General features: G+C 35.2%; 1 protein-coding gene across 1 annotated transcript in view; it reads left to right on the top strand.

Annotated features, from left to right (window-relative positions):
* Positions 1-644: 644 nt before the first annotated feature.
* Positions 645-23,964, top strand: part of LOC104547235 — a gene marked incomplete at its 3' end in the record, with an annotated part of 34,766 nt that continues 11,446 nt past the window's right edge. The window contains exons 1-4 of the mRNA XM_010192844.1: positions 645-744; positions 15,942-16,138; positions 17,293-17,436; positions 18,390-18,563. Of these exons, the coding sequence (XP_010191146.1) occupies positions 645-744; positions 15,942-16,138; positions 17,293-17,436; positions 18,390-18,563 (615 nt within the window). The remainder of the gene's footprint in view (positions 745-15,941; positions 16,139-17,292; positions 17,437-18,389; positions 18,564-23,964) is intronic.

The following is a 23,964-nucleotide window of genomic DNA, read 5'->3' as shown; positions in this document are numbered from 1 at the left end:
TGAGCTTGCCTTTATGTGCTGTGCTAAGCCTTTACTAATATGTTTCATGCTGTTGATTAACAATGCTTTATACTGAGAGGAGAAGCTTATTTGTCCCTATAATTAATTCTAAATGCTTTTATTTCTAAAAAATATATTGTCAACATTCAAATATCTAAGTTAACTCAGCTAAATCTATAGTCATCCCTCACAAGGGATGAAGAAAAAGAAGAAAATTCTGTATCTGTATCTGATACAGTATACGTTTTTTCATGGTTTTTTTTCCCTCCCCTTTTTTTGCCTTCCCTGAATACATATAAAAGCTTGCAGAGTGGTTTCTGGGTAGGAGGTGGTCCTACCACAAATCTCAACATGCATTTTTCCTAAATGAATGTTTCAGATGCATGATATCTAAAAACATTATACAAGAAAGATTTTAGTTAGAAGAATCTCTCAACAATTTCTATATAACTTGCCTAATTACCAATTCGGTTTTAGAATTACACTCTTAGGCCTGTATAATTTTACATTTCTTAACCTGAAATTATTATGAGATGGTTGTTCATATGTATGCATTATTCCTTGACTTGCAGAGACATGCACTCCTGAAACCTCGTGAATTCCCCCCAGGGCTGAAATATGTGGATTACAGTGTAGAAGTAAGCATGCAAGAGTTCTTTGAGGTTCCTGAGAAGTTCTCTATTCCAGTGTTGGCATCAAGCAGAGTTAATCCATCAGCAAAAGACCTTTCACCTGACAAAACAGGTAATAATGGTCTTAAATGTGATGAATTTGTTGGTTGCTTTTTTTTTTTCCCCTCTGAGAGAATCTGTATTTTTAACGTTTTCCTCAATAAGTGCATAAAATTGTCTCTCTCTGATCGGCTATTGATCAAATCTCAGCCTTGTCTCTATCATAACTACCCAAGATCTATCTCATTAGCTCAGAGCAGTGCTTTCCAGTTACCCTTGGTTTTCTCAAAGGCACAATGCCACAGGGAACTGCTCTGGGATAAATTTGATTGTTTATCTGGCAGATCCTGAATTTATAGAATAGAGGTAACACAGGTTGGAAGCCAAAACATTTATTGAATGACAGGATATTTAGATCCTAGTTAAAATCCTTTTTATTGTCAAGTTAAAAAATAATTGCCTGTGTTTGTAATAATTGATGTAGAGGTGAAGTACAAAAAGTCATAATGACTTTTGTTGAGTGGTGTAGGGGAATACCATCTGGGAGAGAGAGCAAAATCTGCACACACAAGTCTGATAAGGACATCATCAGACCTCCATCATGATCTCAGAACAAAGGTTGTTAGCTGATCAGATGGCAGGACACTGTTGCTTAGCAACTTCTCAGATTATTTTTAAAGTTGAAACTTGAGTGAAAATTTTAGAATATTATTTGCTAAAATGTAGTGAAGAAAGTACATTACAGTAAGGAAGTGGTTATCTTCCTGTTAGTTTATGCTGCTTTTTTATCCATTAAAATAAAATTATAGAAGTATCTCAAACAGGGAAGTAAGCAATGACAAGTCAGAAACTAAATCATACTGCACTGAACACAATCTTTTTGATATTTATTTTTTCTTTCTAGGACACTTAAATAGTTACATGAGGGAGTAAAAATGTCAAGATGATGCAGAGAACTAATTGGGGTTTGGTTGTGAATTCAGAGAGGTGGTGAGCTAAAGAACAGCTAAAAAGGGAAGCTGAGATAACCAGCTGATAGTATGAAAGCAGACAAAGATATGTTCAGTACAACTACAGTGCTGGCTGATCCAGTGTATTTATTGTGCTAATGAGGAAACACAGGAATGTTTACAGGGACTTTGAAAATCTAATATTGTGACAGAATTCACCAGGTGGTGTTCTTGTGGATGGAGGCAAAACTTTGCTTTTATCTGAAAATTTTGTTAACTTCAGATAACAATCTGAAGAAGCAGTATGTTAGCCATGGTGGTAGCTTTCTTTAGGATGGGAGTAGCTGCTTTTCTGAAGAAATGACAGAGTGCTTAGATTTATGAAGAAAAATGAAGGTGGGAGGAAGCTAACTAAAATCAATCCTTGGGTCAGAATTTCTTAGACTGCAGTAGCAGGAAAAGTGTCCAGCAAATATTTTAAGAACTCTGCCAACAGGGAATTAGAAGGTAAAAATCAATGCCACTCAAAATATTTTCTAGTAAAATAGATCTTGTTAAATAGCCTTATTACATTTTTGGCAGTATTATGTGTGTAATAGATAAAAAGAATACAGTATGTTTACCTTACTTTCAATATGTCATCTTGATCAAAACCCAAACAATATAGCTGTATGGAACTAAAATAATACATTGGCCAGATTTTAAAACTAGCAATTTTTCTTAATTTGTTGCTGGAGAGTCATCAGAAAGTGAGCTCTCAGAAACTAGTACTTGCTGGACAACACTAGGTACTTTTCATCAGTAATTTAGAAGATTATATAAAGTCATGATTGAGTAAGCAATTATCCAGATTTTTTTAAAGAATACTTAGTTGGAATTGCTATATAGTTATACACTATGTCCTTTAGAGCAACCAAACATGTAATAGCATACTTAGAACAGAGCCTGCAGGTAAGAGGCTGATTTTGGAAACCAGTTGTTTGTGAACAGGATTGACAGTCACATAAAATTATTATCTCATTGTGAGCTCGCTCTTAGTATTGAAACAGCCAATGAGATCTACAGATAAATTAGAAGTGTCATAAGAAGCGGGGAGATGTCTTTATCTCAGTACACAGATTGGCAGAAAAGCTACTACAGTAGTGAAGGATCTTGTGTCTGTAAGAGGTTTATCGATATCCAGAAAGAATTTGAAAATGAGAAACCACAAAAATGAGCCAGTGCTAGAAAATAAAGCTTGGGACAAGAACAATCCTACAATCACTTTGAATTCTGTGTGACTGCCAAGCAGTTCAAGTGCTGCCCCTATAGTGTGTCAGTATTATGTGACCTAAGGAGTCTGTTCTTACTACATATGGAAGGGCATCGTCTAGTAATTCTGCCATTAGCAGAATGCCTAAGCACACAGTCTAAACCTCAGGCTGGCTCTGTTTCATACTGAGATTTTAAGGGATCCTTTGGTCTCATCTGTTTGTATTGAACTACACCCTGAGTACACCAATACTCTTAAAGTTCTGCTTGATGATATGCAAAATGTATCCTGTAATTCATTGCTGTGTAAAAATGTGGTATGTTAAAAGATCACATCACCTACCACAGTGATTGTTCACCATTGTCTCAAATAGGATCCTCAATAGTTTTAGTCTCTCTGGATCATCAGAAGTAGCCTGGAAAATAATTCAACCTCTATATATAGCTGAGGAGAAAGACAATTGACAGTAAACTTTAATGCTTTATAAACCAAAGGAGAGTGGATTCAGCATTTAGAAACTCATGTTAGGCACCTTTAACTTTGAAATAAGTTGCCCTTTTCTTAAAGGGTGTTATTAAGTAATGAAGATGTCAAGTGGAATTAAAACAATGGCTCCAGATATTAAGCAACAGAGAAGTAGCATCCAAAACCAGCTGCATGCTTTACCAAACTAACAAGTTTCTGGTTTCTTTTGATATAGCATCCATAGAAATATCTTTGATGTCTTGCTTCATCTGTCTCGCCTCATCTGTCTCTGTGTGTTTCCAAAGCAAAACCAGTACAAGTTACACTTGGCTTAAAGTTTTAGCTAATAGGTTAAATCCTTTTGTTTTCTTGTCCTTCTCCCACCCCTTGCTCTAAACTCTTATTGATCATGGAGTAATTTCTTTTGTGGTTGATGATAAAAGGAAGATGACAGAATGGTAGAGGTCAGAAGGGACCTCTGAAGATCATCTAGTCCAACCCAGCCTACCAGAGCAGAATCGCCTGGAGATCACACAGGAACACATCTAGATGGGTTTTGAATGTCTCCAGAGAAGGAGACTCCACAACCTCTCTGGGCAGCCTGGACCAGTGCTCTGTCACCCTCACAGTAGAGAAATTTTTCATTATGTTTAGGTTGAACCTCTTGTGTACTTGTTTGTGATCATTACCCCTTGTCCTGTCACTGGGCATAACTGAGAAAAGTGTGGTCCCATCCTCCTGAACCCCACCCTTCACGTATTTATAAACATTAATGAGATTCCCACCTCAGTTGCCTCTTCTCCAGACTAAACAGACATAGCTTTCTCAGCCTTTCCTCACACGGGAGATGCTCCAGTCCCCTCATCATCTTAGTGGCTCTACACTGGACTCTCTCCAGTAGTTCCTTGTCCTTCTTGAACTGAAGAGCCCAGAACTAGACACTGTATTCAATATGTGGCCTCACCAGGGCAGAGTAGAGTTGGAGGATAACTTCCCTTGACCTACTGGCTACACTCAATGCACCCCAGGATGCCATTGGCCTACTTGGCTGTGAGGGGACATTGCTAGCTTATGGTCAGCTGCTGGCCACCAGGACTTCCAGGTCCTTTTCCCCTGAGCTGCTCTCCAGCAGGTCAGTCTCCATCCTGTACTAAAACAAGGAGTTGTCCTTCCACAGATGCAGTGCCCTACACTTGTACTTGTTGAATTTCATTAAGTTTCTCCCCACCCAACTCTCCAGCCTGTCCTGGTCTCACTGAAGGGCAGCACAGCCTTCTGGTCTCATTCCTTTCTTGCATAAAGGCCAACTCCACCACCACGCCTGATTGGCCTGTCTTTCCTAAAAAGGGCATAGCCATCCATGACAGCATTCCAGTCATATGAGCTATCCCACCATGTTTTTGTAACTGCAATCAGATCATAACCCTTTGACTGCACACAGATCTCTACTTCCTCCTGTTTATTCTCCATGCTGCATACATTGGTATACGGTCATTTCAGAGGGGGAGTTAAGCAGGTAGCTATCACCCTAGGAGGGTGGAAGTCATTCTGATTATCGTCATGGCAGGTCGCTGAGGAACCTTTGTTCTTGCCAGTTAGCCAAGCTTATTCTCCAGCTGGATGTAATGGCTTGAGTATTACCATTTTAACCCCCAAACACCAAGTTCTTTGGTTTAAAGTTTATCAGCTTATGGTCAGAAAAGAATATCCCATTGTCATAAAAACCAAGACCTTCACGATTATACCATATGCATAACCAGAAGTTGATATGTTTTATTGCCTATTTCTGGCTGCCCCCATGCCTCTGACTGGTAAAATAGAGGAAATGATAACTTGGGCCTCAAAATTTTTCACTTGTTGCCCCAGAACTTTGTAGTCTTTATGTTTCTACCCAGGTTATGGGTAGCAGTGTTGCTTGTACCCACGTGGAAGAGTAACAAGCTCTTAACAAGTTGAGGCACTCACTCAGCGACATACTGAACCTTAGCTCCGGGAAGGCAGCACACTTCTTGTGGTTCCCTGTCAGGCTGGCAGATGGGTGCTTCAGTGCCTTTTAACAGAGTCATCCACTACCAGCACACATCATTTCTTCTTCTGGTACCCATTGTGTACTGCTGGTAGAGTTGCTCTTTGTAAGTCTTACTCAAGGATGTCTAAAGTTGTTAAAGCTTCATATCTGTTACTTGTATTTCTGGAGGATGGAAGCTGTGGCAGAGCCCTGGTTTTGCGTGTTACCAGAGTTCAAGGTGGATCATTCTCAGGGTTGTGTCTTATTGGAACATGAAGATGTGACATTGAAGTTAATGGAAAAATTGCTGTGGGATGAGTGAAGCTACAAACACAAGGAATGACAGCCAATACAAAACTAAAGGGCTGTAAGACTGTTGATGTTAGACTATAGTATAATATTTAGATCGCAGAATGGGTTGGGTTGGAAGAGACCTTAAAGATCATCTGGTTCCAACCCCCCTGCTATGGACGCAAACACCTTCCAATAGACCTGGTTGCTCAAAGCTCCATCCAATCTGGCCTTGAACGCTTCCAGGGTGCATCCACAACTTCATCTCTGTGGTCCTCCTCTGCAACCATTTGAGCAGGTCCATGCCTTTCCAGAGCTGAACAGAGTACTCCAGATGTGGTCACTCAAGTGACAAGTAGATGGGGGGAATCACCTCCCTTGACCTACTTGCCATGCTTCTTTTGATTCAGTCCTATAACACAGGGTAAAAGTTTTACTCATTATTATGCAGCTATGATAAGGTATACCTGCTCCTATAATTTGTTCTTATCAAACCTGTCTTTTCTGTTCTGTTTCCTTTTCTTTCCAAAGAAAGCTTTGACTTCTGATGAAATCAGAGAAAATAAAGAAAGGGTTGTGATAAGCTTTTCAGCAACATAATCACCAGGTTTAATGAAGTGCCTGTCATACTACATGGAAACACTTTGTTATAGAACAGGATTTTTTGTAACCAAGTGGTTTAAGGTACTCTTGACCAATTTTTTTCCTCATAATCCCTTTTTGTTTTTTTATTTATAAGAGTATGGACTAGGATAAATGTCGAAATAAAAATATTTAGTAGTGTTGTGATCAAATGTTTGCATGTATTGTACCTGTTGATGTTGGAATGGGAAAGGTATTTTTTTCATATTCTATGCTTCTAGGTAGAGTTCGTATTATTATTTATTATTATTATTATTTATTATGTCTAACATAACAGGATGTAAATTCCATTTCTACCAGTAATAATGAACAGTATATAGACTTTAGAATATAAATACATTCTATTTGATCACTTTATTATAACATAAAATAATTACATTTAGAGGAGCCAGGTAAATATGCAGATTGGCATGACTATTGAATTTTAGTCTGATAATTACTGTCATTTCAGAAAAGAAAAAGAAATACCAGACATTAGAATGGTATCTAAAGACAGTTATCCTTCCCATTCCTTAGCAGAGAAGGTCTCAGTTTTGTATTCTGCCCCAAAAGCTACATCTTCAGCAGCAACATGACACCCCCAAGCCTGATTCTGTGTTAGTTTATGAAAATGTTACCCATGAATAACTAAGTCTATAGTGTTGATCTGATCTCAGTGTTTTTCTTATGCACACTCATTTTAATTAGAAATGTGTGCTGCTCTTTTTTTGCCATACTTTCCAATAAAGCATGGAACAAGTAACAATCAAGAATTAAATTTTAAATCATAATTTGGCATGCATCATTCTTATTGTTAGAGATGAAAAATACTTTGCATGTTTTCCTTTTATGTTTTAATATTGTCATGCCAGATAGCTAAGTAAAACTGTTTACCTACACTGTATCATCTCTAGGTGGACTTTTTCATGTTGGTAATATTTTCTAAACACTATATGTATTTTCTTTATTACTATATGCTATGTTTAATAATTTGTATTAATATTTTTTCATGACCTGTGGTCAACTTCATCTCCTTCTTTCTGTGACTTTTAAATGTTGTCTTATACTTGCTCATCATTGGGTTTAATCAGCACAGTCTTCTTTTTATTTCTTTTGTTTATTTATTTTTTATTTCTCCAAAACACTTTCCTGGGGCTTTAAATCTATTCTTCTATAAAGCATTACCAGTTATTCTCTTGTTTCAGCCTAGAATTCCATGGTCCCCATGCTGTATAGATTTTCCTGCATCTTACATTTTAGTTTTCTGGGTAAAGTCTTAATCTTTTAAAGAAAGTTTCTTATTTACTCCTCAATGCTGCATTAAAAGTTACTGTCCAACAACAAATTTTTTTTAATCTTTTCATTTTGCTGATCACATTTTGAGGTTTTATTCTGGCTCCTTATCTTGTTAAGACTTTCGGTGTTCAGTTCTATGATTTAACTGACAGTATAGTAATAAAAATTTAATTACACTTGGTACTCTTATTCAGGATAGTGAGGCACAAATGAGATTAAAAAGTGTAAGTGGTGGCATTACTTTTTACTCTTCGTTCATATATAGGCTTTATTTAAACTGTGATTCTGTTTCAAAATGTGGCTCTGAAAAATGATAAGTCTTTATCTTAATAGTTTTCGTTCCAGCTATATCTGTTGAATAGCTATTTCTACTGTATGTGTATTAGTAGAAAGATATTTTGCTCTTGCAAAAGTGAGAGGGAATTAAATAGTAGAATGAATGCGTTTATTTTCTGTTTAATACCTGCAATAATGTATTCAGTGGAGCTGTATTTGCTATAGGATTTTTTGTATTCTGAAAAACTTTTGGAAGGCCTCTCTTATGCTGGTAAGTGAATAGGCTTACTGCTGTGGCGAAGGAGGATGTTAATCCTCAGGAATGTATCAGAGTATCTTTCATTCTCTGATCAGAATTGAGATTCAGAAAATTCACTGAAGCCTCGAGTCTGCCTAGAAGAAGAATGTGAATGGACAGCAAAGGCTTTAAGTTTATTTGAAGTCTTCATGGCTCAGGATGCTGAAATGTGATTTAGGTTTTCATCAGTGAACTCTGACGTCTGCTTGCATGACTGTCAGTGTCAAGGCTTGTCTTTGTCTTTGGTGCAGACTTGAGACCATTGCATTTGTGAGGTTTAGAAGATACTGCTTCTCTAAAGCCAGTAATAGTTCCAGTGTTGGCAGTGCCCATTTGTCATCATCACTGGATCTGGGAGGAAGACACTGGATTCTTTTCATCATATTTTTTATTAAGTTAATTGTATTTATTATTATGTGAATATTTGGACTTGTCCCATACTGTGACTGGAAGGAATGTTGTGCTATCCCAGTGGTATGCCCCATCTTCCTTCTAAAGGTGAGAACACAAGAAAGTTTGAATAGAGAGAGAGGTTTTATGGCTTAAAGTTGTAACTGTAAGCATCCATCTGCCTTCACACAGTCTTAATTTATAAAACTGTATCTGTAAAAAAGAAAATGCTCTTCCTGCAAGTAAGGAGCATGTTTGACAAGTCAGAGCTATTATATTATCTTTGTTTATTAGAGTTTATTGGCAGTATATCTGCTGTATATTTGCTGCTTCTGTCTAGCAGAACACCACCTGTTATGGTGGGGAAAGAAGAAAATGGCCATGCATCTTTAGATAAAACTGTGAAAACCAAACTAAATTCCATCCTATTTGTCTTTTCAGCAGTGGAGGAATAATGGGAAACTACAGTAACAATAAAAATAATGATATGAGTTTTTTTCAGTCATATTATGAAAATCAGGAATGTGGCAGAAGAGACAGAAGAATCTAAATTTACATATTAGTTTGCAAAGAGCCTATTTTTTCTTATCTGGAATATTAGAAAACTGGATATTAGAAAAATACTGGATATTAGAAAACTTTACTGGATATTAGAAAACTTTACAGATTTTTAAGTGTTTACATGAAGTTGTCCTTTGAATGATGTCAGGTTTGACTTTTTTATTCAGAAGATACAACCCTCATAATTAGAGGGCTTAATGACAAGCTAAAAATGTTGTGTTTGCAATGATGGTGATCATTCAAACTCTTCATCCTCTGTTGTTTCTAGAGAGACTCAAAGCTAATTTTTTCTTTTTCCTATTCTCTATCCATGATTGATTTAAAAGAAAATCTAAAAATAAGCTACTGTTTGGAAAAACAGCTTGTTAATGAAAGATCAGCTTTAATTAAGTTTGAACTAAGCAGATCAGCTTGCTTAACAGTTGGGTTTATTTCAACAACATTGTTTCTATACTAAATAATGTAAGGTATCAAAGATCAAATAATATAAGTTGAAAGGAGAGGAAGGGCTTTGTTTTTCAAAGTGATGTCTCTGAAAATGTTTGGGAAATCTGCAAAGTAGCAGAGTACTTACCTTATACTGTGAACTAAAGCTCTCAGCTTTATTCCCCATTCCATGTTTTTCTGGCTTCAACTCCCTCTCACTTTTTCATTAAGGATTTTTTTGAAGACTTTGAAAAACAAGGATCCTTGAATGCATAACTGGAAAAATGCAGTGTAACTATTGAATAGTGCTATTAACGTTTTGTGAAAGGGAGAGTATTACTGGAACATCACATCTAGTTTTTGTTTTCATGCTTCAGAAGGGAGATTACAAATGTGTGAGGGTTCCGGGAAGTGCTATAGTAATCATTTCAGGACTTGAAGGCTTGAGTAACTTGATTTTTCAGTGATCTCTAAGTGAAAGAGGTTCAGGTCATCTATAAGTACTTATAATGGGAGATTATGTCTGTCTGTAAAGGACGCTATGCATAAAGTATAGTGCTTTCTATGTAACACAGATTTGTAATGAAACAATTTATTCTACCTAAAAAATTATGTATGTGGTTTATTAAATACTGACACAAACTCAAGAGAAACAACAATCTTTCTACCACCTAGTCTTATAAAAAAAGAAAGTGGAAGCTTTCCTAAGATACAAATTTTTGTTCCAACTGTCAGGCTAGGGCTTAATGTAAGAATTAGTTGGTGAAATTGTAATGTTAAGCTAATTGTCCAGTATTATGTCTTTTGGTATTAAAGCTGAAAGAAACATTTGAAGCAGTGAAATTAAGCAAAGAAAAAAAGAATAAAATGCTTCAAAACTAAAAATGCACAAAAATAAATACAACTATACATTTTTACACATCGAGTTGAAATAAAAACTGAAAAATCAAAGCTGAAGTGAAAATTAGTTGAGTGATTAGGGGAAAAAAAATTACTCTGCAAGATAGAAGATGGTTATCAGATTTCTGAATACTCATAAATTATGTTTTAACAGACTAACAAAATTTAAGGACTGTAATTTTATTACACACAAAATTTGGAAAATAAAGTTCAGGCCTACTTATGATCTTCTCTGTTGTAGATAGGGAAGCATTCTACACATTAATTTGAACAGTTGCCTAAATAATACAAGATCTATTGCTACCAATATCTACAACTAAAACACTGTAGTGAATATCCAGATGTGAGAACAATAAGCATTTATCCCAGTGTTAGGAAATACGGGAATTTTCTGGAATAGGCTGTGCCTTTAGATATAGCAACATGATGCTGATGATGGCTTTGAGTAATGGAAAAACAAATGTACAGAAATTCCTGAGGTATAGTGCCTCACATATTTGCATGTTCCTGGGTACTGCAACATGCCAGTACTTTATAAGAAGGTTTCCTTTTTATTTGGTTTTCTTATTTCATACTGAATTTTTGTTTGCAGTCTTCTGCCTTGAAAGGGCTTGACTTTACCAATCATACTATTAGCAGAAACCTGATAGCAATACCCTTGGTGTAGAAGTATTTTAAAGGAAAGAGAGTATATAGAAGCAAATTATTGATAGCAATCATTATGCACTTACTGTAATTATACAGTACTTTCCACTTTAAACTTACTGTATTTTATAAGCATGTAGGTTGAACTTTTCTAATGCAAGCATGGACTTAGAATGCTTTTAGTCATGCCATATGGTTTAGTTTCTTTCCTAGTTTATAAATATAGACTTAAAAACCTAGGCAGGAAAGTAAAACTAAAACCATTTTTTTTGATGACTAGATTTTAGTATTTCAGCATTAAAAAAAAATCCAGGAAAGAAATAAAAATCCACAGTGCATTTTCAATGAAAATATGTTCCTAAAATGAAGGGCGGTTTGTTCCACCATGCTATCTAATTTAGTTTTGGTATCAAAAGCTAGTATCAGAGTTCTATTGCCTCTTACTATAGGATTTGACAGTTCTGGCTCTCTGCTGTTATGCTTGCAAAGAATATCGCAAAAAAGCTGTCTTTTTTTTTTTTTCCTTTCCTCCCAGCTGAATGGATGAAAAAGCTTTCTCTACAGAAGTATCAAGAATTGTTAGAAATTTTCTACTTTCTTCATAACTGTTCCTAGAGTTAATTTATTCAGATTGTTGTGGCTTCTTCATGACTTTTTAAAAAACAACTACTTCATTACTTTTTTTTCTCTTTTTTTCAAAGAAAACTTCTTTCCTTAGAGAATTCTAGGTTGCAAAATGAAAGGAATGTGTATTATCAGGTATGACAGAGATTTCTAACCAGCTCTTGTTATATCTTTTTGACATTAAGCCTTCATTACTGATTTTGAATTAACTTACTATTTTGTAATAACTGGTATAAAAACTTGATCTTTGATTCTATGCAGTACTTCCTTCCTTACTTCCTATACTTCCATTCTTTTTATTAGTTCTGATCTCTCTTCACTGTAGGAAATTTTGCTTAATCTTCCTTCTTTTCGCTTCTGTTTCTTATCCATTTCTGTCTTCCTGTCAAGAGGAATCACTTCTTAAATTGTTTATATTTGTAAATTTTGGGCATATGTTTTTGAGAGATTTTAGCTCTGTCTTTGTTGTGATTTTAGATAAAGAGACTTTGAATTACTACTGTACTTGATTGTTCTCAATATAATACTTCATAATTAATGTAATCTGTTTTAGTGGGACTATGCATCAGCTGACTTAAGAAATAGCTTTACTATGTTTCTTACTTTGTATTAAGCAAATTTTTTACTTGACAGCATTCTAATTGCCTGTTGGCATAGTGACTATGTAACCTGCTTGTTTCTAAAGCTTTTATAAGTTTTCTTCAAAAATACTAAGGGACAACATTTGTTAACCAACCACCCCCCAAGGAAGTCTGTTCCACTTCACTGTAGTATATGAAACCCTTGACACATGAACATGTGGAAAAGAGAAACAATAAACAGTTTTTATAGAAACACTTCTACAAATCTGTTGTGTTCAGATAAAGCTAAAGAACACAAATAAACAGACACAATGATAGCATAAATTTCAAAATATATCAGCATTCATTAAGAGATATAAAAGAGTGGTTGCTTTGTCAACACTATGGTGTAGAGTGATATTCTAATTCAAATGAGCTCATTTGAAGACCCAATATATAAGCAGAATTCAGAAGAGTCTGGGTTTTTCAGTATGGTTTTTAATTTAACCTTCTAGGAGTCCTTGCCTGCAAATTCAATCTGTATCAGTGCCCAAGATAAGTTCACTATGAAGTTTGGCTTTGAGTTTCTACATGGATAGAAGCATCGTTGCTGAGTAAAAGCTAATATAATGTGCAAGAAGTTGACAAACTGCTGACATCCATAGTTTCCTACCTTCAGAAAGTATGCCAACAGATTGTGATATGACAGAATAGCATTTCTGTTCATTGTTTCTTTTTGAAAGGTACTGTTTGTTGGCCAATGCATTTAGAGGACTAACTTTGAATTCAGTTCAGGCAGATCTAAAATGGTGAGTTGTAAAATTTTCAAGAACTAGAAGACGTGGATTTTGTTAATTCCAGATGGTGATAAAATTGTCTTTTGCAGCAAGTAAACAGCGCAAGAGGCCAGGCACTTGCCAGAGAACATGATAAACACCTATGTGCTGTAATTTAGCTTTCCAAGAAGGTGTGTTGTTACTACAGACCAAAAGTTTGGCTTTTGCAAATAACCTTGTTTTGACAACTGTCTCACAACTAAACCAAATTCAGATACTCAGATCAAGATCAAGTAAATGCTTCCCATATGCATTTGTCTAACACAGTTCTGTAAAATAAGCTTGCCTATTTCGCATGACATATCTCCCCATCAAACAATGAATATACTGACTAGGGAAGGAAACTACCAAAAAACTGTATTGCTCTCGCTGAATTTTCACTGCCAGAGAAATGCTTGCAGTCTCATTCATTGCCATGGATGCAGCCTCTGCTTCCTGTGACGTAGAAATAACAAATTCTACTCATTGCTTACTGTTACTCAATTTGTCTCAGAAATTGTTAGGTCAGTTGTGACCCCATGGATTATTTTCATTAAATGTTTGAGTTGATTCCTAGACTAATCTTGGCTGAATATCTTATGAGACTGAGAAGGAATAAAACATGCTCAACTGAGAAATTTTTAAGCCCAGTTTAATTAATGGTATTTAAAATTTACATGAAAAAACATTCTGCAGAAAACAAACCAACCTTCATGTATAATTCACAGTGGAGTGATTTCTGTAATCATCTTGATTTGGAGATCCTGTCTCACTTCAGAAACCATGTATTATTGTATAAAATACCTATTATGTTAAATAAACATGACCAGTTTACTTGCGTTACTTTTCATTGATTGTAATTGATCATAATATTTCAATTATTCATCTGATCTATTCTTCAATGCATTTTTTTAATGCATAAGAAACAAATATTTTAACAAAAGTAATGCCAAACTAAAAATTAGAAATTTGGAATTGAATGGGTAGGAAGACTCTTTTTATTTTTCTTTTTAAATTTTTCTATAGGAGTCATTTTGGTTTGAAAGTGTACGTTTCAAAGATCGGTCCAGCTCAGTGAAAGATAACCCAAATTACTAATAATTACAATTTCCACTTAGTACAAGATGCAACTCATGCAGGAATATTTTGAAGCTTCCAGTACACTGTGTTTATCTTTCTCCAAATATATGTTGTAAACATCTACTTTATCTTGAAATGCAAATATTTAAAACATATACTTTGATTTTTAAGTAAATATTTTAGGAAGTTGAAACAAAATAATTCTCGTAAACATGAAAATTAGGGACTGTACTAATGAACTGAAGAATGGAAAGGACAGTTTCATTCCTTACATATCTGACAAACCCAGGTCACTTTTGTGGAAGATAGCCAATGGGTATAATAACTTAGTGACAAAATAGGAAAAAAAAAGTAATAATTCAAACATTACCATGCCATTAATCTTGTCTTTAAAAGAGAACAAACTAATTTATTTCAGAAAGGGTTAAACCTGAGGTATAATTTATAATCTTTCTGGTAGCCTTGTAATGTTGAAAGATTAATAATGTCATGCTGTATGATTTCTCTCTTGATCTATTTTTGTGAAAAAATAGAAGCAGTGATGACATAGGGCAACAAGAAAGCTTCAATTTGCTGTTCATTTGTGGACAACTGAATACATGAGGAGCACAAATTTGTGAAAGAGAATGAGCAGCATCAGAAATGAAGATTGATTGCACTTTCAAAATTCAGTAGTTGTCATAGAAAATATTAGAATAGTTTGAGTATAGTTATTGTAAATATCATCAGAAAATAAGCCAAATTAAGGAAGAAGAAGGGAAATTACACAAGAATTTGTCAGGTGTTCCCCCTCATGGAGAAACAATTTTTTTTTTTTTGAGTCTTTATCTGTAAGGTTCTGTCGTGTCACTACGTTGTCTCTGACCTTCGTCATTATCTTTCCAACTGTTGGAATTGGTTTCTGACCTTGGAGAACAGTGAAAAGAAACAGTCTTTGTTACAAATAAAACCACAGTGAAGTTTTTGCGGCTGCAGTCTTCATTTACTTTTTCATGTTTCTTAGAGGCTCTTGAGAGTGTTGGGCTGGGGAACTCTATGGCCAGTCAGTGGAGTTCCCTTCTCCTTTGGAAAGTGTCCTACAAGGGCACTTAAAATAATGAAGGGCTTAAAGTAATGTGAAAGATTCTGGTCCTTTCTTTGAGCAGAAATAGAGGAGGAAATCTTTGCAGGAGAATAGTTAGACCTGGCAATGTTCATTCATGGTCAGCGTTTGTATTGCTTCTTCCTCGCTGTAGAAATTACTGTGGGGAGCTTTTCCTACATACTGTGGATTGAGCAAATGGGACTTTTCATGATTCTGTTCTAACTCAGACACCACTGGCATTTTCAGAAACTCAAATTTTCGATCCAAAATTTGGCATTGGCAAAGTCTAATGAGTAGCTTTCATGAGAACTACTAAACTTAAGTGTTCCAGTCATTGTTGGGGCTACTATTAGCCAAATATACTGTAAAGTCTCTGATATCTCTCATGGTTACTGTAGACAAAAGTATAGTAACTATTATACTTCTTTGATATTTACAGAAATTCATATATATTAAACTTTTCTGGTAGATTTAACAGATCTTTTAAAATACTTCTCTCTGTGCACTACTAAAAATAATAGAAAATATTGTTCAGATGCTTAAATATACCTTTTTTAGGAAAATAAAAATTTGGCTATGCTTATATGGTTACAGTCCTAAAATTCTGTCATGTGTCTCTGCTGGAGAGACTCTCCTACAGTTTATTGGAACTCTTTCTAGATTCTGCTTGTGAATTCAATGTTTCTGAAAAGCTTTACAACATTGCAATTTTTTTGTTTTGATTTTAGATAGAAGTGATGCAGTTGAGCTTCCTATAAAATTCATTCCTCGGCTTGCTGGTTGCTACCACTGTCAGATTCTTCTGAAGTCCTCCTCTGATGTTCGTGTCTATAAGATTGAATGTGTAGTGAATACAGACAATTGTGAAGCAGAGCTTGAATTTCTAACTCCAGCTTACCAGTCAGTGATTCAGGATATTCCAATAGTAAGTTCACTTTACTGCTGTAAACTAAACTAAGTTTCAGAATTTTTAAAACTGGACTCTGGTTCAGTACTATTGAAATTTACAGTTGTGAAATGCACAAATGCATGTAAATACTGAATTGGGCATTATTACTCAAAGACCATATTGGACACAATGTAAATCTTGTTGGGAAAAATAGTGTTTAGCAGCTCTTGAAGTCAATTATTAGTTTGATGGGCTTATTTCTAATGTTTCACTGTTGTCCTGGCAACTTTTAACCTGTTATTTAATAATGTTATCACACTGAAAGTGGAAAAAGAGGAGTTGTTTAATCTTGGGAATAAATGTATTGTTTCTGAAAAAAGGGAGAGATGTTGAGGAGTAAAACAGAAGAACTAGATTGCATACAATTTAAAAAATATGGTAAACAGGCGCATTGTATCACATATAGTTTGATCATATCTATTTTGTATATAAAATGCTTGAGACATGAGAAGACCAGGGAGCAAAGATGGAGCGTAGGCAGGAATATCATCTCCCTCAGAAAATTATTGCTCAAAATTTAGAGAACTTTTATGATTTAGTGGAAAAAAAGTATGAAAGAAGTGATAGGGAAGGAGCTTAAGCTGTGAGAGAAAGACCACTTTCTAAGAACATAGAGCTGTAAATACTCCTTTGGAGATGGAGTCCTTAATTCCTAAACAAGACAGAACCTGTAATATAGTCAGTAGGCAAATGAGGCAATATATGCTAGTACACCACATCAGCACTTCAAAGGGGTACACTAAGATTTTCTATAGATGGAAAAGGGACAGAATTTTGGCAAGCATTGAACAGCACTGTAAAGATACTTGTGAATGTTTATGATTCTTCTAAGTTGCACCTTGACTGTTAGCTATTTCAGGTACATATTCTTCTCATGAGTATTCCTGTTGACAGTATTGCTACTGATAGTATTGGTACCAGTACCTTTGGCTGCCAGGAATAAGGGGTTTATTATTATCTTAATTAATTATTTTAATACACCGTTTTATTCTCTTTAAAGGTGCCTTGAGCCAGAACTTTGGAAAAATTAGTACAGTGCTCTGCTTTGATGATAACTTCAAGTAAAAGCTGAAATGCATGTTAAGAACTTTAAATGCATAATGCAATTTATACCTTTCTTTTTATTTCAGCGTAACGTGTCCAGCCAGGACTGGAAACTTAAAGCAATTTTGGAAGGACAGGGTTTTTATGGCCCTCCGCTAATAAATGTGGGTCTAGGTGAAACAGCTCTGTATCCTCTCATGTTCAAGCCTCTTGCTGAGTGTGTAACAATGGTAAGAGCGAAATTTCAACATTTGAAAAGGATATTTCTATCAGTAAAATTTAAATGAATGTCCAAATTATGAAAGTGCTGAAGCAGTTGCTAACACTAAGCATCTGCTTTAAAGTCAGAAATGAAAAGATTGCCTACTAGCTGAAGTGAAAAACCAAAGGAACTAGCTTGGCAAACCTTAAGATTAGGCATGACAGATTTACCCACCACCCTTTTTATTATCTCTTCCTTTATTTGCTCTTATATCAAATCCTCCATTTTAATTAAATGACCAGTTACTCTGTTGAGATTTTGAACTTTGATCATAAAAATGTATGTTGTGTTAGTCTGAATTTAAATACCTATATTAAATTGTATTTCATTACCTAAGTACTAAAGTAGTGATACTGAGTATTTCTCGTGCATGCATACAGCACAAATTCATTATGTGTACTTTGTTTCATAAAATAATTTCTGTTACAAGTTAAGTCAATACTTAGAAGCTGCCTTTACCATCAGAGTAATCACTATTCTGAATGCTAAAATGAAGAGCAGAGCAAAAGCTATGACACCTTTAGCAAGAAGCAGTAGTAATCTTTCTGCATGCATTACCAACCAAATATAATGTAGTTTAGCAAGCCAGTTCTATAAATCTATTAAAAGCCAAAAACCCTGAATCCTTTGACGACAAATAATTATGAAGAACATTTTAGTTGAAGGACAGATGGAAATGATTGAGCAAAGTTATATTTTATATGAGGAATGAGGATGCATGAGAACATATTTTCTTGAATATTTGTTTTCCAGGAAGGAGCCAAGAAGTATAAAATCTAGAAGTTTATATTGTTAAATTTCTTAATTTAGGAAAAAAAAAAGGTTTTGTTTCTTTAATTTTCTCAATAGAAGCACTTTCTTGTAACCCTGCTTTGACTTTAACTGTGCTGAAACTTTTTTTTTCATCTTTCTTTGTCATAGGGAAGGCTTATTCTGCGAAATGATACAGCTGACACTGAAACCATCTTTAGACTTAAAGGAATAGGGAAGAAACCTCTGGCACAGGATCATGTTGTGATTGATTGCCAAGTGAGAAAGGTCACCCAAAAAATTTTATGGGTGCCCAATTATACCAAGAACAAGTTAACATACAAGGTAAATTTTTTCAAAAATGTGACACCTATTTTTCTCTCCAAGGGAAAGGTTGTAGTATGAGCTCACTTGCTATCTGTTCCTAATGGCCTGGCCAGCCAGTGCTTGCATTTCTTGTGACAAACTATAGTAGTCTTTTGCCCAGCTGTTGTTTCAGGGATGTTGGAGGAAGTTGGGAATGCTTTCTGTGTTTGCTGGTTGGGAAGAAAATTCAGAGGAAACAACAAACTGGAACTGTTGAGGGGAAATAGGTCACCCGGGACACTGAGTAGAAGGTCTTGAGGTAGTTGTGATTTCAGTGCCAGCAAAGGCAGAAGGTACATTAGGCTAAAAAGATGATTTCTGCTTTTCTTCTCAGCTGCAGAGAAGGTTCCTGAGCAAGAATATCTTGGACTTTGCTCAATAAAAGGCATCTTTGTGACTCTATGATGTCATTTTAAAATAGAGTAGATAGCATCTAGATACTATGGCTGTATGCTCTTTTCTAGGAGGCCTTGATATGTAAAAACAAGGCAGGAGATCATGCTCTAAAAATTTTCATCATATGTATATACATATTTTTGAACTGAGGTGTTTGAGTGTTGGGTTTTTGGGTTTTTTTGTAGTTTTTTATTTCAGAGGAAGGGGGTAAAAGAGGGAAAATTTAGGTTCTAGACTAGTTAACTACTGTAGATTCATGAAATGAGAGATCTTCTGTTCTCAGCCTTGGTACTCAGCCTTTTTTACTCAAAATGTCAGGTACTGGTAGAAACTGGCCTCACCTTATTTTATAAAGAGAGATCATGTATATACCAGCCACACTCTACTATTTGTTTCATGGGAATTCGTGGCCATGGGGTTTTTTTTCCTCCTCTGTGAAGTACTGCTTGACAGTCCAACCGTGCATGCTCCTTTCGCTATGTGACTTTTAGGAGAGAAGTAGTAATGCCAGCTTTTTCATGCTTGTATGCGTGTAATAAATTAATCTGTTGGAATAATGTCTTTTCCGTATGCCAGGATTTTAACCAGAAGCTTTGCAGAACAGTTGTTAAAGCAAGGTGGGATGGAATTGTTGGAAAAGACATGACAACAAAACCTATCAGTGTCTGGAAACTGTGTCCTCAACAAAGCAAGCAATATTAATCACTTCCAGCACTCTCCAGCAGATGTCACGTAGTGTCTTGTGCTATTGTAGTGAGTGAAGTTAATTTGCTCGCTTTTAATTCCAAAAGGGTTAGCCTATAAAACAGGATTTAATCAGTAAATCCAGAACATGATCACCCGTATCTGTAGTTATTAGGAGAAAGGGGGAAACCTCCTTTAAGAGGGAACTTTGACCAAGAACCTTGTTAGAAATGCAAAATAAACTTTATTTACTCAGAAATGTATAGCACAAAGGGCAACAGGAAAAAAAGATGTGATACTAGTTTTGTTGGTTTCCATTCTGTGCTGTCTGATTACTGTAATTTCTGGATAGTCTGTTGTGAAACAGAGCACAACAGACTGTGATTTTGTGTGTCAGTGTTTCCCTTGGAGGGTGTTGCTGACAGCCCAATAACTCATCCTCCTTTTTAATCTAGCATCTTTGAAATTTTACCATATTGTCCTTTAGCTAAGTTGATGATTAGGTAGAGGAAATTTTGTCAGCTATGGTAGAGACAGAACAAAGATAATCTGAAAAATAATAGTTTTAGAATTGCTTTTGACATGATCTTTTGTAATTTTGTTGGCTAGTGAATGTCTTCATTATTGAATTGGTTGGTTGATTTGCCCTGTAGATCCTCCACTGATGGAGTGTATCCATTATACAAGGTAACTTCTGATAGATAAACTAGGACATAGATGATATTTTAAAAAAATGTAAATATTTCATTTACTGAAGTAATAAAGCTCAGCCTATATCAAGAATAATATAAGGTGTGCCAGTAGCTGACAAGCATAATAATATGCAGGCATGTCCATAAACAATTTACTGCACAATGAGTACTTAGCAGTAAGTAATTTAGCTGGATTAATACTTGAGTAATTTTTCCTTTGAGGTGTAAATTTAGCTTCCCTATTCCATTTTAATAACTGAATCTATTAAACTATAAACTTAGTAAAAACTCATTTTATTAAAAAAAATAATTGCACTTTACATGTGCTGTCCTGTTTCTCAGTATTCACTGTATATACCTAGTAGCTTCAACCCAAATGAGGGTACTACTGCAAAAGCAACTATTTAAAATGTAAGTTGAGTCTGGGAGGAGGAAGACAGAAATAGCTTCTTCCTTTCCTCCATTAAGAATGCTCTCTTCCTTCTAAATAATGATTTTTCCAATTCAAACATATATAGAGTGTTCATGTCTAGAGCAGCAATAATTTTTGTGTGTGTGGTTTGCTTCTCTACACAGCCACTAGCATGTATCAAGAGACTTGGGGAGGGAAGAAGTGCCTTTGGAATTCAGTGGAGGTCATGTGCATGACTCCCTCAGTCTCCCTTTAGAAATGCTAAGCAAAATACTTTCAGTGCCCACAAAGTTTCTATGATTAAAATGACAATTTCCATAAATTCCCTTGAAAAATGTGAATGTTTTTATGAACCATTTTCTACTGATTGATGTGTAAACCTTAGGGAAATACTACCAGTGTGCTCTTCCTGGCCGGTTCTAGGGGATATTACGACAAATAGTCTTTCTTGTGATTAACTTACTCCTGGGTCTGAAAAAAGGTCACAACAGAATTCATAAAGAATTTGTGCACTTATAACATAAGCTGGAGAGCACATCCTTCTCTGATGCTGAATTAATATAAGGTTAGTGACTGCAATATAAGTGGATTCTAGTGGCTGTAAAATTAGATTCAAATCATCCTACAGGAGTAGGAAGTGTAAAGTATTTCTATAAAATCCAATCTCTCAGTCTCATGACAAAATTTTTTATACCATTTTCTTTTGATTTTTATATAAAACTCTGTCTGCTGAATATAAATAATTGTCTGGTGTGTTGATGGTTGCTTCTAACGACATCTTTAATAGTAACTTTAGCTATAAAGGTGCGTAATTCATTCAAGGCTTGGTTGTGCAGTAAAAATACAAAACTATGTAACTGTTTTTCTCAGTGCTGTTCAAAGTAGATGTCATTAAAGTAAACTCTCCAGAGAGATCTCAAGGCTCAGTTAAATTACCTTGCAGGTATCAGGTTACACAAACTGTATTTTACACAAATTTCCAAAAGTATTGTAGAATAAATACATAATCAAAAATGATGAAATCCCCTGTTATTCACTGCATCTCTCTCTATCCTCTCCATATACATTTTAGATCTTTACAACGTCTGTTAAGGTTGGGTATTCTTAACAAATGTCTCAAAATATTAAAGTTATATACTCTAAACCTTTAATAACAGACTTCCCTGTTCAGGCTAAGTCTTGTTTGGTAATATAGGTGAGATTTCCTGAGAACAAATTTTGTGCCGCTCTAGTAACCTGATTGCTGAAGGTCCTATACCCTCATCAAGTTTGTATTCTTTAAACCACAACTAAATCTGTGTATTCCATAATCCTAATTTTATCTTTTCTTCCAATTTCAATCCTTTTGGCTTCCACATTGCCTACCAGAACTTCTTTAAAGGCTACACTACAGAAAAACCGTTTTTCATAGCAATAATGAATGGTACAAAGGCCTACGTAATGTAAGAATAACTGCAGGTTTTGGCACGTTTCTTTTGTGATTACTAGTTATTAAATTGTTTGATCAAATAAGAGTTTGGTAAGGTCTTAGGTCTTACTTGTTTCCTGAGATAGGTTAGTGGTCTTGTCAGGTGGCCTGGCTGGGTTATGAGTCTGGATTATATCACAGTCTTCATTATGTAGAACTCTGAACTGCAGCTGAACAGGCAGGAATTACTTGTGGAATACACTCAGTGCAATGCAGGGATGTTATCTTTCAGTGTGGTAACATACTTATGGCAAAACAGAAGTGATTTCAAGACCTAAATGAATTCCTAACAACTCAGGAACTTTCAAGGTATGCGTAGAAAGGAGGATGAGGGAAAGTAAAGGGGCTTCTTCAGAAACATCTGTCATTCTCGACAGTATTGGAAAAAAAAATCTAGTTATCAGATTGATCAGTGACTCTCACAGACCCGGTTCTGGCCTACTGTCAAGGAGCATTAACTTTTTAATATGTCAAGTCTGTCAATATTGTTAAACAGACTTGAGAAACAATTTACAAATTGAAACCTTGAACATATTATTGTCAAATTTGGTTATACAGGGATATAGTGGAGTTTAAGTATGTTTGACTAAGTTCTGTTCTTCCATTCACCATTTTATCTTGAACTTTCAGCTGACATTTTTGAATTCATGCTTATTTAGTTATTCAAGTCTGGGAAATTATTTTTTTACTATAATTTTGAAGATAGGCATTCCATTTGTGTTCATCTTAAATTCATATTACAGTTCTGCAGAATGAGTTTTCAAACCTGTGACTGATTAATTGGTTTAAAATTGTAACAGTTATAAAACTGCTCCATTTTTACTTTCTGGCTCTGTGTAAATAATGACTTAATGTATAAGACAGTGGAGAATATGATAATTTAAAAATTAAATCCTTGGAGATGGGTTGATTTGTGCAAATTTTCTGCAGGGTCATAATGATAACTTTAACAATAATTTACATTTTTGTTTCATTGTGTTATTTTACAGTTTTTATTTTCTGAGTGATGGTGAAAGATGTAACATACATTGTGTGGGTTTGTGGAAATTTGTGGTTACTGAAAGCCAGCATTTCTTCACCAAATTAATTGTACTAATTGCATGATAGACATTACAACAACTTGAACAGCTTTGCTGTTTCTTAATTAAGTCATATATTGTCTTTGTAACAAAACCTATGCAAATAAAGCATCTAGTTCTGTTATGCACTTCCAGGGATGGGGCATGCACAACTTGTCTGGGCAACCTGTTCCAGTGCCTCACTCTACCCTCACAGTAAAACATTTCTTCCTTACATCTAATATATATCTACCCTCTTTCAGTTTGAAAAAATTACCCTGTGCTTGTATTTCTAGCTGTATAAATACTGAGTGCATATATATATATCTATGCAGCCCCACTCTTGATATGATTTCATCCTAAAAGGACCTTAAATTTCTGGTATTGGACGGGTATGGAACAGAAGATTTACTTTGTCCTGTGCCATGGTTTTCATAAGATTACCTCTCTACCCAAAACATTCACAGTTAATGAACTCCGTATGCAGCAGTATGATTATTAGGTCCAAGTTCTTACTCTTTTATAGTGTAGAATCATCCCTAAATGCTACAGTTTCATTATTTTTACCTTGTCATGCTCATATCTATTGGTGTAACTTTGAGATAACTTTTTTGCTTTTCTGGTTTTCTTTGATCATTCCTAAATTACAAACAGCTCTTTGAATGCAAGA

The sequence above is a fragment of the Mesitornis unicolor genome, unplaced genomic scaffold (genome assembly GCF_000695765.1).
Source record: "Mesitornis unicolor isolate BGI_N332 unplaced genomic scaffold, ASM69576v1 scaffold12669, whole genome shotgun sequence".
In the NCBI taxonomy this organism is placed as follows: domain Eukaryota; kingdom Metazoa; phylum Chordata; class Aves; order Mesitornithiformes; family Mesitornithidae; genus Mesitornis; species Mesitornis unicolor.
The sequence above is the reverse complement of the archived record's forward strand: the minus strand, read 5'-3'. Positions and strand labels throughout refer to the sequence as shown.